We start from the raw sequence: 18,710 nt of genomic DNA on the forward strand, positions 1-18,710 counted from the left end.
GACACAGAACAGAGAAGAGGAGAAAGGAGCCACTTGCTTGCATTTCCATTTCAGGAGTGTCTCTCTCCGGCAGCGTCCATGCCTCCAATTCTGAGACACTTTCACCCTTTCCTTCACTGGAAGGCCAGCAAACCTGCAGATGGAGAGATGGCATTAACAAACAGGACCAATGCTAAATGGACAACAAACACACTCAAGTTGGTCACTAGATATGCTGCCACTCTAGTTACACAAGTGGTGTACTGGCAAACATTGATGGTGCCTGAGACACACTAGAGCAAGCACATTTGTAGGAGTTAAGAAAGGAACACTGAGTGGAGTGTGTGCTTACCAGCAAAGAAAGACACCCCTTGATGATCACTAGTGTAGGAGCCTTATCAAGACCTGATCTAGTACACTGAATGCAACACAGGTTCAGACAAAACATAATTAAAACTAGATCATATGGAATGAAGCTACCAGAAAAAAAAAGAAAAAAAAACAGGAAACAAGACAGCACTCTTTTATTAGAGACTAAAGAAAACCAGTTAAGATAAAGGCAACACCACACAAGAATAGATGAAGGAATCACTAGTTAGGAAAACACTAATACTAGAAGCCAGAAAAGTGTGTCTAGTCAGAAGACTAGTAAAGAAACTACTCCAGATATCACTGTCTAACAATCACATAACCAGACATGATAATTAGAACTCAAGATGCATTCAAACTAAAGATGAAACCTATTCATCTGCATAAACACCCAATGCACACGTGTCCCAAGACAGATCATCTTTTGCAGCTGCTCACCAAAGCATAGAGAATTCCATCACATGCTGGAAAAATCTATACTTACAGTCAAAGTTACTGAAAGAGACCTACAGGTCATAAGCACTATTGGGATACAAAAAGTTATTGGGACGAGTTGAGATGAACCAAGATCAACACAACCCCAAGTGACAAAAGGTAGGTACTACAGAGACCTGGGACCAAGGTCTCTTCAAAGCCTACATGATTATACCCAGTTCAAGCAGCTGTTCAACATCTGTTCTGTTTCCATGGTTCAGGGTTGAATAAAGAGATGAGGGAAAGGCAGCTTTAGCTCCCATCTTTCTCATATCATAAATGTAATTATTTAATATCCCTGGTGGAGCTGTTTAAGTAGAAAAGATCAGAGAAGTACGAAAAAGGAGAAACTCTTGAAGTCATCCCTTGTAACCAACAGTTGTGAACCACTTACTAGATTACAAGAGTTTGCCCCCCTTTAATGGATTTCTCAACAGCCAGTGTTACCAGATGCATAGAATGAACAGAAGATCCTTGACAAATGGGTACTGGTGCCTGATTGGAACCCATTCACTCCTCCCATCTCTACTGTGCCCCTACCCTACTACCAAAAAGTGGGATTTTTGGGTACTCTATCATTTTTAAAACAAAGATTAGCTCCCTGTAAATAAACATCTCCTGTGGTTGTTAATGGATGTAGGAATCTCTAACCTGGCCCTGGGGCCTGGCCAGATTTTCATTTTCCCAGCCTTCCTTCCATAGCCTCAGGCTCCTTTTTTTCTATTCACCCTTCCCTCCCCTTTTCTATGCTTTCCGGCACTTAGTCACCATTATAATTTGACTACATTCCTGGGCATGTGACCCATTTTAAACAAAAACAGAAACCACACACAGAAAAGCTTCTCGTCCCCTCAAAAACTTTGCAACTCTAAGTTTATGATCAGCAGAGACATATCAAATGAAACTGATTTTAGGAAGCTATGAGGTCTTTATTTCTCCTAATCATCTGAAGGGGGGGGGAATGGAAGGAAAATTCCAAAAAAACTCCTATTGAGTTAGCCTGGGCTGCAAGAAAAGGAATTCCTAATTCCTTTTTTTCAAGGGAGCACTTGCAGGAACTCGTGGGGCCAGATAGCGTCTGAGATGTGGAATGCACAGCACTGAAAAGTCAGGTCAGGTCCAGCAGCCTCCTCATTGCTTATTACTCTCCCAGACAGAGTTCAGGCTCTCCGCCTACATCCAGTTCTATTCATTACTCTCAAATACATCTCCCTTCCACACTCAGTGCTCACTTAAGTTCTCCCCATGTACAGATTTTAAGTCACCAGCTTGCAGAGTGATGGAAAACGCACTCAGGCCACAACCCCCTCCCAATGCATACTGGCCCAACCAGACATCCTGAGCTCAACGCTCAAACCCTACTAAGCCTACATGTAATTTCCAAGGCTCTGAAAAAAGGTGAATCCAAGGTCAAAAAAGCAGCCTCCATATCACACTGCTTGTCGCTTTTCTAGTTGAGGGGGACAGGCCTTGATCGTCTTGCTGCTGAAAGAAGAATTTCTGAAGAGTCACACATTAGCTTGGCTCAGATTAGCAGAGCACTGCTGTAGCTAACCCTGTACAGGTTGGGTAGGGAAGACCATATGGGGCAAGTCTGGTGAGGGTTTGTTTGGTTTATTGTTAGTAGATATATAATTCACCCAGCTGCTTCTTCCACACAGCAACTCTGGATCCACCTAATTTGACCCATGTTTTGAAACACCCATCTTTTATCTCACAGACATTTTGTTTATTCAAAACAGAAGCAAGAAAGGGGACAGAACATGTGGAGGCCATGAGAAAGGTGATGTACACATTGGACTGATACATCCTGAACTGGTGTTCCTCAGGGCTCAGTACTGTTGCTAAAGATGTTAAATAGAAGTGGTCCCAATCTTGATGAGGTGATTGAGTGCGCCTTAAGAAAGTTTGCAGAGAGCACCAATTTGGGACTGACGATTTGCTTGAAGGTAGGGAGGCTTTACAGGGAGACAGGGACAGACTGAGGTCAGTTGTATGAGCTTCAGTAAGGCCAAGTTCCAGGTCCTGCAGATGGACCACAACAGCCCCAAGCAACACTACAGCCTCAGGGAAGAATAGCTGGAAAGCTGCCACGTAGAAAGTGACCTACTGAGTACTGATCAACAAGCAACTAAATATGAGCCAGCAGTGTGCCCAGGTGGCCAAGAGGGCCAATGGCATCCTGGCCTGTATTAGAAACTGTGTGGCAAGCAGAAGCAAGCAGAACTAGGGAGGTGAATATCCCTCTGTGCTCTGCATTAATGAAGTCATGCCTCAAGTACTGTATTCAGTTTTGGGGCACCTCACTACAAGACAGACTTCAAGGTGCTAGAGTGGGTTCAGACATGAACAATTAAGCTGGTGAAGGGTCTAGAGAACAAGTCTGATGAGGAGTGGCTAAGGGAAATGGCACAGTTTAGTCTGAAGAAACGGAGGCTGGGAGAAGACCTTATCATTCTCTACAACGACCTGAAGGAAGGTTCTTTTGAAGTGGGCGTTGGTCTCTTCTCCCAAGTAATTAATGACAGAACAAGAAGGAATGGCCTCAAGCTGCACCAGGGAAGGTTTGGGCTGCACAGCAGAATTTTTTTTTTCACAGAAACAGTTGTCAAGCATTGAAACAGGCTGCCCAGAGAGACAGTTGCATCACCATTCCCAGATGTGTTTTAAAAGGCTTGCAGGTGTGGTGCTTGGGGATACGGCTTAATGGTGGACTTGTTAGAATAGAGTTAATGGTCGAACTCAATGATCTTCAAGTTTGTTTCCAACCTAAATGATTCTATGATCCCTCCCCTTTGTCAATACCAGAGCAGCAGAGTGAATTGCAATGATTATCAAGCATTGGTCAGAGACATTTGACCTCCTATACCAGACCAGAAATTAAAGACCAGACATGAAATCAAGTGCTGAAATATAATCTGATCATTTGATTTGCTTCTTCAACAGCATCTCCTTGAGCACCTCTCACAATATATCCAGAAAAGATGAATAGCACTGTAGTGCATGAGTGCAGTTCTCATAGAATCAACCAGGTTGGAAAAGACCTCCAAGATCATCCACTCCAACCTATCAACCAGCCCTATCCAGTCAACTAGACCATGGCACTAAGTGCCTTATCCAGTCTTTTCTTGAAGACCTCCAGCAATGGTGCCTCCACCACCTCCCTGGGCAGCCCACATCTTGGAAAGATCGCCATATAAACTTAATCAGCTGATAAAAAAAAGCCTTCTCTCCTCCATAAAGACTGTTTTGCTTCAATTGTGATCAACACACTTTCTATATGTGCAAATCTTTAAGAATTGTTCCACGGTGACCCAGGAAAACCAAAAGACATTACACATACACACTGAGTGTCTGATCTAACGAATCACCTCTCACTGCAGCAATTGCACTGACTCAGGAGACTAAAGCATCTTATGAAGATAAATTCAATATAAAATGCTGAGGAGAGATCACTATCTATCAGGCAGCCAATACCTTGATTTTTTCTAATATTTGATGAAGCAAAATACTAAGGCATGCGCTTAAAATTCAGTACTTGCTACATGAAATCAAGATTTTAGCATTCGTGTTCTCAGAGAAGCCAACCAACAGTGAAGTTCAAGACTAAGGCAAAATCACTGAGTAAGGAGTGCTATTTTCACCAGGACCTACACAGCCCTGCATCAGAAAGCAACTGAGGTATACAGCCTGACATCCTAGGATGACAATAGGAAATACAAGATGAAGTAACCAATGAACACTAAATTGTGAACACTCAATAAAACTCAAGCAAAACATTCAGCCCAGAGACCATCTCTGCTAGGGCATCACAATTATCAACAGCTGATAAGTTGCAATATGCAAGGCTAACTTTGTTATTAGCAAACTAATCCAAAAAAGCACTCTATCAGGATCCCAAATCATACAGTTAATGCATGACCTGGGCTAATGCATGTTTCCAGTTGCATGCACTCTTTAATAGAAGCTCTCTTTACAAAGTCTTTGCTACACTAAGAAAGAAGTTGAATGTTTCTTACAGCCTGAGAAAGAGCTCCAAAATAAAAAAACATTCCAAGCAACCTATTATAAAGGATTTTTCATTTCCCCCTTCCTAACACCCCATCCTATGAAAAAAAAAAAAAAAAAAGTTAAATTATTTTGCTCAAATTATGGATTTCCTCTCTTTCTTGGCAGAGTTACCAAAAGAAACATAATATTCCTTCTGGAGCCCAGTTCTCAGCTGCTGAAGTGAGAGACTGGGACTATCCCCCCACAGTACCACCGACCCAGGTGACCTCAGCCACCGTGGCAATCGATGGCCTGAGCCCCAAAAGAAAGTAACAGAAGAAATCACTCAGCCACAGACTAAGCAAATCTCCTCCTAAGGCTTTACCTCCAACAGTTTCTGCCTTCGAGGATCCCCTCCCCAGCCAAACTGCTTTACCACCAGAAATGGTTATTTCTGCAAGAGATTCTGTGCCTTATGGCATCCTGGGGAGATTTCTACTGGTCGTGTACAATTTCAGCATGTGCCAAAGCAACAGTGCCTGCAACAACATATACTGTGTTACAGAAGATTACACCAACGTGTCATACTGTGTATTTTCCCAGCTGCATGGGGCATCCTAACCCACCAAAGTCTTTCACATTTTGCTACATTTTAAGTGCTGAAGAGTTCATCTGGTAATGCAAGTCTCGGAGACCTGCTGAGACCAAATCTCTTCTGTGGACAAAAGCTGCTCTCTGCATAAAAGCTGTCACCAGCCTGCCTCCAGGTCTGACTGGAAGGGTCATAGAGAGGAACAAATAGGTCACAGTGGCTAAGCCCCACTTTCAACCCTGGCCCTGCGGCAAGGATGGCTAACATGGGGACCAACTGCACTTATTTGTGTAATTGGGGCACACCTGTTGAGTGGCAGGGTCTCCATGCAGTTAACAACTCATCGGCCACCAACAGACAGCAGAGAGGGAAAAGCTATTTATGTCAGGAGCTCCTGCTGCTGTCCTCAACAAGTCAGCCAGTTTTCAAGATGTCTCTTCTAGGACAAAAATTCCACCTGAATTCCTTTAGCATATGACCCTTTTTTAGCTTATTGCCAGGTTCAGTTTGTCCTCTGCACTTCCCCTGTTCCCACTGAACATGGGTTCACACACTGAGATGGAAGAGAGCTCTGTAGACTGTTCTCTCCCTGTTCTTTGTCTCCTCTCGTGTGTCTGTGTTACCTAAGTTAGCCATTACTGGGCTGTGCAGGTTTACGGCCCAAACTCATAGTTCTTACGAACAATTCACTTGCATGAAGAAGCCAGAGACTCTAACAAGAGTCTCTGCCAAAGCTGCAGGCAGATTTCTGTGCATGCAAAGCCACACACATTCACAGACTTGCCCAAAGAAAAAGAACACCACACTACTATCAAGACTGAGACAGACCACTCTGCCATCAGAGGCTCTCTCCTTTACAAATTATTGCAATGAGACCATAACTAGAAACTCCAAGAAGGTCTGACCTCTCTCAGTGGCTTATGTAGGCTTTTTGAAGAGGAATACTGGGCTATTTCAAAGAATGCATAGCCATGGGAAGACCCAAGAAAACCTACTGCTGATCAATAATTGTCATGTGCATTCTGGTCCGAAAGAGTAGACCACCAGGGCAGTACTTGGATAAAGTGAAACAACTCAGAGCTAGTTCACTTTTGCAGGTGATAGGAATAATAGTCATTACAAGCACGGCACATCTTTTTAAGCCCTGAACTAGATAAGATTCTCCTTCCACTTTGAACTTGTGAAGATTTGAAGAGACGAGTAGGAAGGCCTGAAAGAACTCTTGCAAACAATTTAATATTTCCTGAATGAGCAGTTATGATTTTCTGGAGCCACTGTGGCAGATCACTCCTGCCCAAAACAGCTTAAGACAAAATAAGAATGAATAGAGCAGGAGTTTCTAAACCCCACTGACTTTTCAAGCACAAAGTTATAGCTGTGTACCCTCTTCCAGGCTTTTGCCATTATTGCAATATTCTCCCCAGGGCACCGCACTCTGCATCATCTGCACCAGTTCATGGCCTATTTAATTTCTGACTTAAAATAATGAAACTTTGGTAAAACAAGTCTTAAAAGATGAAGGAAACTGAAGCAGCTTTACAGGCATTCACACTTCCTCCCCCTCCAGTACTGAAGGGAGAGGTCTCATATGATTGCTGCAGTTTGCATTTAGATTTGACTTGCACAGATTGGCCATTTCCTGCTCCTGCAGGTGTATATATTCTTCCAAGATCTGGAGAAAACACAGCTTTTATGAACTCACATAAATGTTGTTCAAGCTCTTAAATTGTACTCAAAGATGGTAAATTTACTCATGGTAAATTCACCCATTAATGAATCTGTTTCTCTGATCTGGAGAATATAGCACAATCCTAGTGGGCAAGGTAGAAGAACAGGAGACAGGGAGAGAGAAAACACTGTGGAACATCTCTATATTTTGAGAATAGCTATTAATATATTACAAAGAGCATGCTGTTGGGTTATTTAGGTTGCAACTTTTAACTTGCCCTCTAAAATTCCTTTGTAACAAAAAGGAAATAAGTTTAGCTTTACTCCTTTCTTCCATGCTTAAAATAAAGAACCACCTTGCAACAAGCCCTTTGCCTCTCCGATTTCTTCAGTCCAAGGTGGTCCAGCAGTCAGGCATTATTGAATGAAGACTTAAAGCACTCTCGGCTATTCCTGGCTCTGACACTGACCTGCTGCACAGAGGGCAGCTTGGTTGACATCTCCCTGCCTCCCTTTTCCCTCCCAACTCTTGTTTACCCTGGCTATTTAGGCAGCAAGCTCATCAGGGCAGAGGCTGCCCTTGCTGGGCCTGTACAACAGCTGACAAAACAGATACAGGCTACCAGACAACTGTAATATCACTATGATCACCCAAAACCCCAAGGGCTTCGTGCTACTGCTCAGCTACAGTTTAGCTGCAGAAAATGTTCTCAAGACTTATTTTTTTTCTGTGATATGCTGTCATGCATTTCTGGAATAAAAATGTTCCATTCACCCTAGGTCACAAAGACAGGGCTCAATTTTTTCTACAGCTGCTCCTACAATCGAGTGAAGTAAAAATCTTCAGCACAGGGACTATCTTTTTACCATCCCCATGATAAGGTCTCATTGCAGTACAGATCTACATATAAAATCAAAATGACTATACAGAAAAAAATGGAAGCCTCACATAAAGAGACTTGGAGGTCAGGTGCCAAGAACCATATTCATGTAAAACTCTTCTGTACTTCAAAAATAGTGACACAATATTCTATTAAGCATTTACTTAGTGATGAATCCAAAAAGAAATTAAGCATTTACTTAGTGATGAATCCAAAAAGAAACAGCAGTTTCAACACTAAGAATGTGCCTTAAGAATCCAAGTTAGGCCCTGCTGTCCCTTACAGAGTAGCTCTTATTTATGCAAAAGTGATGATCCTCACCCCCCAAAGAATGAAGTGCACAGAAACATTGTTCAAAACAAGCTTCTTTCGTCTTCTGCAAGTGCACAATTGAATCAATACCTTAAATATTTAACTTTGCTTACATCTGCAGATGGCAATTAACTGAACCTAACCAGAAAAGCCAAAAACAATGTGGTGAATATGCCTTTCAGCATTACAGCTAGTGCCTAGGAGTAAGGCCACATATTGCTTTGCTAACATTACCAAATCATTGGTAATTTAACATTGTTCAGTCCTAAGTATGTGTCCTCAGATCATAGCTGGCAATCTGTGAAGATACATAGTCAGGATGAAAAGTAGATCATTTCAAAATTTAAATCAAATTTTTTTCAGGTACACAATGATTTCCCTTCTCCATGTTGCTAACAGCTAGGGGGTTGTAAAGAGTTCATTACAATTTTTTCCCCTTCTTTATTTTGGCATAAAATTTTCTAAGCACGCTGACTGTGCAACAGTTGTTTCATACAAAAGCTAAAGTCCGTTCCCTCTGATCTTCTTGTTAAAATCACCTGAATATATATCTAACAGAAACAACGTTCTGAAGGAATAGTGCAAATTTTCAAGTTAATTATCCCTTTTTAAAAACAGGGAAATGGGGGGATGAGTTTCACAGCTATCATACTCTGGACTGAAATATATCTCTTATTTACAAAGCATTAACAGATGGCTCATCAAAAGCCCCATTTAACAACAAAAGTTATCAAACTGTTCTGAGATGGCTTTTGTTTTAAGCAGTAAATATTCCCTAGTCTAATCTTTAACTTATGACAGCCTCCCAGGGACCATCAGTTTTAAGGTCTAATGTTAGAACCATTCCTGTTATGTAGTTAGGCACGTTTACCACAAACGGATCCAGTCTTTGCTTTCTCAATTGCAGGCAGTATCGCACAAAAACCTCTTAAAAGCAAAAACCAGTGTTTGCTTCATGCACGTTATTCACAATGTGCAAAAGAAGCTTCAGATCTTAAGTGAGTCAAAACAAAGCTTGACAAATTAAAGACTTACTCCATATCATTAAGAAAGCACAGTTATCAAGAAGGTCCAGCTGTCCATCATCATCACCATTCTATTTACTCAGTGATATTTCAGCTTAAATACCCACTCAGCCCACATTTAACCTTCAGTGAGCAACCTGTTAGGTTCCTGCTTAGAATTTCTGTGTGCCCAGAAGTTATGTCAACCAATCCCCTCCAAGTTGCATCCACTAGTCAAGTAAAATATAACCTCTCTGCAAATCCTACTCCCTCAACTGCAAGAGCAGCAGTCTTGGAGGTTGCTCTTGATCTTGGAGACATGCATGAGGAGCGAGTGATATGGAAGAGACATGGCTATTTAAAACCCTCAAGCTGCCACAGAGGCTATTAAACTCTTCTTCAGTTAAGTACAAATTTTACAGCTATACCACAACTCAACACATGCACTCACACTGGTTCTTCTGGAGCTATACAGATACCCAGACCCCTCAGCATTGTGATATGCCCTTATCTTTTATCTGTTGCCAGAACTGTCTACTCTCCTGGAGCAAAAATGCAATTGCCCCCAGATACGGAATCTGCACACATGGAAATCGAGCGCTTGGCTTCCAGGTATTCTCCATGGGATCTGGCACAGTATTCCAAAGAACTGAAGATTGAACCTTCCATGAGGTTAAATGTAATTAAAGGATTCATGCTTCAGATATATCTCAAGGTGACTGTATAACCAGTTTGTAATGTCACTTGTGTTACTCACAACTGAACTTCCTAGACCAGGGCAGTGCTGACCAATGCTAAAAGCAGCACTGATTTGCAGACCTGTTTAAGGAAAACTTGAAAATAGGACTCATAGTACTCAAAAAGTACATCCTAGAATTACCCAAAAAATAAAAAAAAAGGCAACCCCAAAAAAACAAACCAGAAAAAAAAAACCTGACCCACCACCAAAATCTGTTCACAGCAAACCTAACAGCATTGAAATCCCTGGGATATTAGGATATTCAAGTAGCCTTCCTTCCTCTTAAACCCTCTGACCTAGCAAAATTCTTCTGTACCCATTTATAGACCTGCATTCCTTTGCAAAGGGAAGTGGTGGTCCTTACAAACACTGCACCTGCTTTGCAGTACACCTGATCCCTCCTGCAAGTGAAGTAGCATAGCCTCACCTTATTCTTAATGAAAAATACAGAACTTCATTTCCTCAGGAGACAAAATCATACATCACAGTAGACAGAGTCCAACACACAGCTATTCTGCAGTGCAGATTCCTGCTGACTTCCAAGAGAACTTTCAGGCTGTGGAGACTGAATGTATTGAAGTACTGGGCTGAAAATCCAAACAAACGATCTTCAACACTACCAAAGTTTTGCTCCTGACAGCAGGAGCCTTACTTTTCTCTCTAAAAGCTGTACTAGTGATGAGATACCATCAGAGACAGCAAAATATGCCTCAAAACCTGTGACCCCCTCTTTTGATTTATGTCAACACAGTGTTTACTGAAACAATACTGAGTCACTGGATGACAAAGTCCTGGTCTGGGAGCTAAAGAGAAAAACACAGGGAGAGATTCATAGATCTTAAGCACACAAACGTCCTCTTGGGATCCCTAAAACAGCAAGGAAAATCCATGTCACATAGTGTTCCTTGAGTGGAGTTTCATATGCTAAGCAAACTCGAGGAAGAAAAGGCAATCATTGGGTCCTTACCAACCACTGCCAAGGTCCAAGCCACAGAAGTACTTCCTTTACAAAGATGCTAGGGTCAAACAGTAAAGCCAAGAGGGCTCACACCTGTTCCCAATCTATGATGTGATGTGTGCTGTTGAACTAGGGGGGGAACAAACAGGAAAAATAACCTCTGTCCACAAAACTATGAAAATTCAGGAGCCAGGAGGGGCTCTGTGTCATGAGGGCTCTTGCACCTAATAACAGATGTAAGGAAAAGCTTTCACCCTTGGCTAAAAGTGCCAGCCTTTACCCATGCCACTAGTCCAGGCCTTGCTCCCTTGCAGCTTCTTCAAGACTACAGCTGGAATCGCTGGTTAGAAACGAGGCAGAAGTTTGGGACGAGGAGTCACCCCAGCTGCACAAGACGGCTCATACAGTCTCTCCATGCTCCCACCTCCCCTAGCTTCAAGCCCCGAGCCTACATGTTCTGTTAGGAGGAGTCTGAAAGACCGAGAGATTTAGAGAGAACCTCAGGCCTCAACACCCGAAGGCCGCTCCCAGCAGGCCCGGCGCCGAGGGTGTCTGCAAGTCCTTGCCATGCTCTCCCTCTTTCCCCCGGGAACAAGAAGCGCCTCCTACACAAGCCCCCCAGCACGTAGCGCAGAGCCGGGGTCAGGCCCCCTCCACCTCCTCCCCGGGGCCGCCACGCGTGATCCCTCCCCTCCCAGGGGCGGCCCCGCTGCGGGCCCGGCGCCGCGGCCCTTCCCCTGCCCTCGCCAGCCCCTCCTGGCACAGGCTAGAGCCGACGCAGCCGCGCTTCGAGAATAGCTCCCCCTTCCCTCCGCCTCCTGACGGCAGCCAGGAGCCCCCCGTAGCGACTACGCCAGCGGCGCAGACCGCCCCTTAGCAACCAGCTAGGCCGCAGCAGCCCCGGCCTTTCCCAGGCGCCGCTGCCGCCTCCCCCCAACACTTCCACCGGGAAGGCCGTTCTTACAGGTCGGTGCCGAGCTGAGTGAAGCCGGAGTTGAGGCAACCACGAGCTATCCTCCTCCACAGGAGATCGCGGCTACTGAGGAAGCGCAGGCGGCGGCAGACCTGGGCCAAGCGGCCTAAGGCCTGCGCGTCCAGGTAGGAACAGATGAGGAGCAGCAGCTCCTCGGGTAAGGCCCAGAGCGGGGACGGGGGGCAGGAGGAGCGGGGGGAGGCTGCCCGAGATCCCCCCTCCGCCTGGGGGGATCGGGGGCTGCCCTTCCTCCCCATGGAGCAGCAGCTCCTGCCCCTCCTCCCCGGGAGCCGGAGCTGCTGCTGCCCGGGGGAGGCCAAGCCATGGACGGGGGCAGCCGCTCCCCAGTCACATGGGGCAGGAGCCGCTGCCTGTCACTCCCCCACTCCGGGGGAGGAGGAGGCGACTACCGGAGCGGGAGGGGGCACGGGCCGCGGAGCCCACCGTCGTTAGATAATTAATTCATTAACGGGAGTCGCTGGGACTCCCCTTGCGCAGCTGCCCGCTCCCTCCCTCCCGCGGCCAGGCGCACGGGGCTCTGCTCTTTTGAGCTGGGAATAGTAACATCACCTGAACCACGTATTCGTTAATAACGTGAGCAATTAGTGGTGGGAACCAGATAGCCAGAGCATCTGCTCCACCACCTGGAGCAACCCCAGCTAGACACTGCGCCCCTGCGAAGGAGTGTGAACAGCAAGGTAATTAACGCTCATTAATTATCCTTGAGCAGGGTCAGGAGCGCCTGTCATCCACGAAGTGACAGCAGGGGTCATCTGGTGCTGCACAGCAGTTTTCAACACTCCCAAATTCCTGGGCCATTGTAAAGTCTTCCCCACCTAAGAGCAGTTGCTTCTGCAGAGGAGTTAAGGCTGGTTTTTCACAGGAGCCGTTTCCCATTCCAGGGCTCCACAGAGCAGGGTCTGAAAAGTGCTCACACTTCAAATGAATATGTACATCTGTTTGTACATATACAAGCACACCACAGTGAAAGAACAGCTCATAATAACTGAGTCATTGTTGCCATCCACAGGAGCCTGGAGTACTGACAACACTGAAGGATTCTGGTCCAAAATGGAAAAGTAACCCACCAGTCAGTGGAGAAGGAAAATATGAGTCTAATGCTGTGCTATTCTTCCTATAGCACTTTCCATTCTACAGATGCCTGAAATGCTTGGAGAAAACTCTCCTTTCAATTTAAAAAATAGATAAATTATAAGAAGTTCATCATCTGCCTAGAATGCTTTGAACAGGTATCACTTACCCACCACAGTCTACATGTCCTTTTGCACAGTGGAGTAGGAAAATATTTTAGCTTATAATGAGGTTACCATAGCATAGAGCTTTTTTACATCCTGTTCTGGAAGGTCATCTTGTCAGTGTAATCTCAAGCACTCAAATATTCATATAACTAAATCACCAAGTCTGTCTGGTCCATTTACAGTCTCTAAGTCAAGAAAGTCCCAGAAGGCAGTGAATGTTTTGTCAGCCTTTGTAATGAATGAATCAGGTGGCCCAACTAATTAAAAATTTCTCAAATCTACATTTGAGTTGAGGAGAAATAACACACATAAGTAGCCAGTTGAAAGTGAGGCAGTATAACAAATTTTGGTCAACGTGAAAGATGGAAACCTGGTGTGAGTGCAGTGTTAGATCAGCTTAATATCTTTTGGAATACATTAAACTTAGCTCTTTTGTAATAGACTTCAGCAATGTCTGAAGCTTTTTTTTTTCTAATTGAATGACTTCTCCATCTTAAACTGTTCTTTAAAGCCTAATTTATTATCAAGTTGGTCTTTCTTTAGTAAGATCCTATGGAGACAGCTTGTGGACTCTACGCTCTTGCATGTTTTAGTAGCTACCTGAACAATATTCCAAAGTCACTATTAGCAAAGCTTTTTGGAAGGCACAGAGTGTGGGGCAAGAGACGAAGAATGCTTATGGCTGCATAGCTCTGTGTTAAGTCTAGGCATAATCAGATTGTACGTATTTCAGTCAAGCCAAATGTAAAGTCACACATCTAGAAACAAAGAATGTAGGTCATACTGAGGGGATGCAACTACTCTGCAAAGCTGCAATTCCATAAAGACTTTATTAAGATGAATAATCAGCTGAAGGTGAGTTCCTTCTGCAGTTCTGTGACCAAAGGGCCAGTGCTCTCTTGGGAAACAAACAAAAGCCAGGAGATTCTTTTGGTTTTGACTTTGTTGTGACTGCTTTGGAAACAATTTGTCCAAGCCAACATTTCAAGAAGGATGTTAAAAAACCAGAGGAGCTTCAAGGAAGAGTGGTAAGAATAATTACAGGACTGTCAAACGTGTTTTATAGTTAGACCCAAAGTGCTCAGTTTGTTTAGCTTTCTTAAGAGGTTAAGGTATGAGGTGATCATACCTTATGAGCACTGAGACAGGAAGGTAAATCTGGTAACACCAGGATCTTCTGTTTAGCAGACAAAGAGATAGGATCTCTTGACAGAAGGTGATGGGAAACAAATTCATAAATAAAACATGCTTTTGTAGTGAAGAAAATTAACTGTTGAAACAGTTTACCAGGATTTATGGTAGATTTATCATTATGGGTTGTTTAAAAAATAAAAAAAATAATACCAATTGTTTCTTTCTCCCTTGGAGAGAGAGTGTGGCTAGACCACAGCTATTAAACTTAAACCAGGAATTCACCTGGTGACTCAGGATATCAGACTGTCAAAGAGGTCCTTTCTGTCTCTCTTACTCTATGGAGGCAATGCCTGCACAGGGCACATCTCCCTGCCCAGTGTAACACCCACATTCCAGTGTATGACAGTCTCAATCTGTGGCCGTGCCACTTTGCCAAGGAAGCTACTTACAGAATCGTAAAGGTTGGAAAAGGCCTCTCTCATCAAGTCCAACCATCAACTCCACCACACCTAGTAAACCCTGTCAGAAAGCGCCACGTTTTGGTACAGTACTTATAATTGGTATGTCCTTTCAGAAAGATCCTGGGTCTAACACATGCAGTGTGACCCTCTGGGATACCAGGACCAAGATATGGCCAAATGCCTCTGTAGAAGTACTCTCCAGTTTGTGACTCAAGATACAACCAACCATGAAATACTTGGCTGAGATGAAATGCATGTTTGCATGCAGGAGTCATGGGGAAGATCAAACATGCACCAGATAGGGTACATACAGTACTATAAATATTTTTTTGCTCAAAACACAGATACCATTAATTATTTTCTTTGGGTTACTTAAGAGGGAGGGTTTGCAACTGCATGCAACTTGTTCTCAGGCATGGTTTCAGCTACTGTGACTCCTGTGGAGGTGGCAAAGCTGTGCACCACAGGCTAAGAACTCAATGGAATTAGTCTTCCCAGGAGTGCCAAATTAAGTGTGTCTGTGTAGGTATCTGCAGGAGCAAGAACCAAAGATTCTGAACCACTACTGAAACTGTAGCATGATTATTTCCATTATAATTGTTCATACTGTAATAAAGGACTGAGAGCAGTATAATCGTAAAGCAAATAATGTATCCTTCCCAAATTTTAAGGTTAAAGATCCCAGTCCTTTCATGGCCCACAACCACTCTGAACCTCTAGAAATGAGGTAGAGTTCTGTGCTAAGTAGAAAAATATTCCCAGCATCATTGTTTGCAGGGTTTGTAAGCTAAAATCGGGAGGCTTATACCTGTAAGCTTGAGCTTTAACAGTGTGAGTCAATAAAATCCAGCCTGGAAGAAACATCAATTTGGTATCTGCCTTTTTTTTCCCCCCTCTCCTTAAGGGGTTTTATTGTTTGCAGTGCCCTCAAATACACCTTTCCATCTAAAGACACAATCATGTGGACAACTCTTTGTTTTGTTTTTCCTTCCAAGCAGTGCTTTTGTGTATTTCTGAAACTTAAGACACCTCCTCTGCTACTACAGTACTTATCTGTAACACCATCGCTTTGAGGGATTAAAGCAGGTTACTTGTTACACACTTAGATCAAGAGTTATCTGAGTAGAAAGTCTATCCTGTTAGGGTTGGCGGAGTCTGTTTTTGATCTTTAGTTGTTTTGATTTTCTCTGAGAGCAAGTAACATGTTATTTTAACTTCTGAATAAGGTGTGCTACCTGACTGTGTCTCTTCTGTTTGGCAGAAAGGATTAGAAACCTCCACGGAACTTGCACTCTATTAAAGCAGAGTGCTCACCATTGAGAACCAAGGAGCTGAATTGTTTTCAGATTATATGTGTGTGTGTGTGTCTTTCCCACATCAAAGACTTTGATGGAAGCTGTTCACGCTATTGTCAGGAATGCAGGGATTGGCACAAAGGTAGGTGATTAGCAAAATTGCTTTTCTGCAGGAGAAGCACAAAAATTATCAAAGGATTAAAGAGGATAAAATCAAAAGGTTATGCTGAATTTGGGAGTAAATTTTCTCCTTTTTATCCCAAATTATACATATCGATTTGGTTTTACCTATAGAAGTCTGCCAGAAGAAATCAAGATTAGAAACTATTTGGTATGGGTTCTGTTAAAGGGTAAAGAAAAAAAACTTCTCTTAAAAATAATCCAAACAGACCTCATTCTTTGTGCTTCCAAACCACATTTACGGGGAGCTTTTAACGTGTGCTAAGGGTAACCAGCCAGCAGCCATCCCTACAAAGTTCTCAGCAGCCACAGAATTGGGACATTTACTTATAATTATGCTGAAAAGCATGAGAACAATTCCATAAATTGTTTTGTCATCAGTGATGCTCTTTGCCTACTTTCCTCACTACACTCTTCTGACAAAGATACTAAAGTGAGGGGATTGCTTTCATTATCCACTAGCTGGGCACATGCAATGCTTTTGTATTTTGATCAGCAGCTGAGTTGCTTTAATGGTTTGGGGGAGGGAAAAAAAAGGCAATAAAATTGGATTCTCGAATATTTTAGTGTGTCAAAATGTATCCAAGACTTGCAGAAGCTCTCTTCCTTGGCAAAACTTCAGTCCAATTAAAAAAGTATCACTTCCCATAGCCAGCAAAATTGTCTCATCTTGCTGCTTCAGACTGTGTTTATTGTTCATTTTAATTTGAGCACTCCTCCGTTATTTGCTAAGTACCAGCCTTATACCTACTCCTTGTCATTGCATTTCAAGCTTTGTTTGTTTGTTTTACTAATCTGTTATTTTCTGGAAGTCACCCAGAATATCTTATTTGTTTTTAACCTCATTTATCAAAGTATTAGCTAAAGCATCTGTTCAGAAAATGTTCATTTTAACTGTTTTCCCAACAATGACCTTCTTCCTCCCCCCCAGGCCACATCAAGTTGTCACTCACCAGACAGCTGTGGAATTTGGAATCATTCCTTTTAAACGCTTTACAATTCCAAATGGTAGATTTCTAATGGCACAATATGATTGCCACAAAGATCTTTAAATTTCCCAATCCTCCAGGCTTCAAAGGCTGGACGGTCCTTGATCTCCTGAAGGAATGCTTTTGAATCTTTTTCTTTTATAGGGGCTACCTATGAAGATATTTTAGGGGCTTTTTCCTTTCATAGGTAGAGCCTGAGGAACTAAGTATTCAAATACCCACTGGCTTCTCTGGGAGGAAGAGCAAGACTTTCAAAGCTGTTCTTCGAGATTTTCAGCTCAGTTTTCATTAATTTCGCAGGTTGTTCCAAAACTTTAATTTAGAGTGTTTACAAAGCAGTGTAAGAGTATCCTCAATGTAGCAGTTACTGTGATACTGTTTTAGCCTGCATCTGCCTTCCATCGACTTGGCTGCTTCGTGCAGCTCTTAGCTTGCCAAGAGCAGGTCTGACTGTCCTGACTCACCGTGTGCCCATAGACATAAAGGGAACTCTTGCTCTTAGAGAATGCTCCACTGTCATATCACTTACAAGGTATTAATTTGCTCAAGGAAATTGAGCAAGCCTAATCCTTCAAGCAGTTTTGGGTCTGACTTGACCAAGCAGCCAACATGGAGCCTAATTACCTGCAACAACTACAAATTTGCAGAATTGCTGGATTTCTAGGCTCTCTTCCCCTACAGCCAGAGGCAACATTTCACTAGTTGTCCTTCCTTGCACAGTAGGATTTCTTGGTCAAGAGGCTGCCATTTTTCATTTCTTGCTGATTATTTCTGCTTCATCATGTCACTGAAGCACAGAATTCATCAGTCTGAAGTTAAAAGATGTATAGTGCAGCAACAGGAATCCAGCTGGTCCTAGAAACTGACATTACTTCTATTCAGTTTCTGCCAGCTGTAAGGCAGATTTTTTGCTTCTATCCTCTTCATGATTCTGTGATTCTATTAATGAAGTCTACATGTGTATAAAAAAGTCCAGAGTCCATACACTGTAGGTCTTAGTCCTGCAGTGAAGCACCACGGTGGTGTAAGGTCTCACCTATCAGTGGGGATAGTTTGGAGCCTTCATCTGTAATCTCCCTGGGGACAGCACTGTGGTTTCCATGCTGCTACAGTGCCTTACGTGGCATGACCCCTATCGTGACTGCAGGCTCTTACTTATTATTACAAGGATCAGCTACTGCTCTGTCACTGGGGTAACTGTATGCTTAGATATCCTAGTATTGCTAGTGCATGTTATTTTAAATAGCCCTCAGACCAATCTCAGGTTTTGTGATGAGAACAACAAACTGCAGGAACAACTAATTACTAGCCCAGTTTATGGGTCAGGGAACAGGCCTTAGATCCTAATTTACACAAGTTTCTTATGATCATGTAAGCCCTACCTCTCCAAGAGGTATTCTTGTTTGTTTGTTTAGATCACTTTAAAAAAGAAATGCCACATCCCAAAATAGAG

General features: G+C 43.2%; 1 protein-coding gene and 1 long non-coding RNA gene across 2 annotated transcripts in view; one reads left to right on the plus strand and one right to left on the minus strand.

Moving 5' to 3' along the window:
• The window catches only part of FBXW4 (F-box and WD repeat domain containing 4), a 65,809-nt gene extending 53,343 nt beyond the window's left edge, over positions 1 to 12,466 (minus strand). The window contains exons 1-2 of the mRNA XM_064144537.1: positions 11,931 to 12,466; positions 38 to 133 (exon numbers count right to left, since the gene is read on the minus strand). Coding sequence (XP_064000607.1) covers positions 38 to 133; positions 11,931 to 12,196 — 362 coding nt within the window. The 5' untranslated portion in view covers positions 12,197 to 12,466. The remainder of the gene's footprint in view (positions 1 to 37; positions 134 to 11,930) is intronic.
• LOC135176001 (uncharacterized) lies at positions 11,975 to 15,660 on the plus strand. The gene is made up of 2 exons (XR_010302533.1): positions 11,975 to 12,064; positions 12,970 to 15,660. It is a non-coding gene; the product is annotated as an uncharacterized LOC135176001 (long non-coding RNA).
• The last annotated feature ends 3,050 nt before the right edge of the window (positions 15,661 to 18,710 follow it).

Source organism: Pogoniulus pusillus, chromosome 6 (genome assembly GCF_015220805.1).
Source record: "Pogoniulus pusillus isolate bPogPus1 chromosome 6, bPogPus1.pri, whole genome shotgun sequence".
In the NCBI taxonomy this organism is placed as follows: domain Eukaryota; kingdom Metazoa; phylum Chordata; class Aves; order Piciformes; family Lybiidae; genus Pogoniulus; species Pogoniulus pusillus.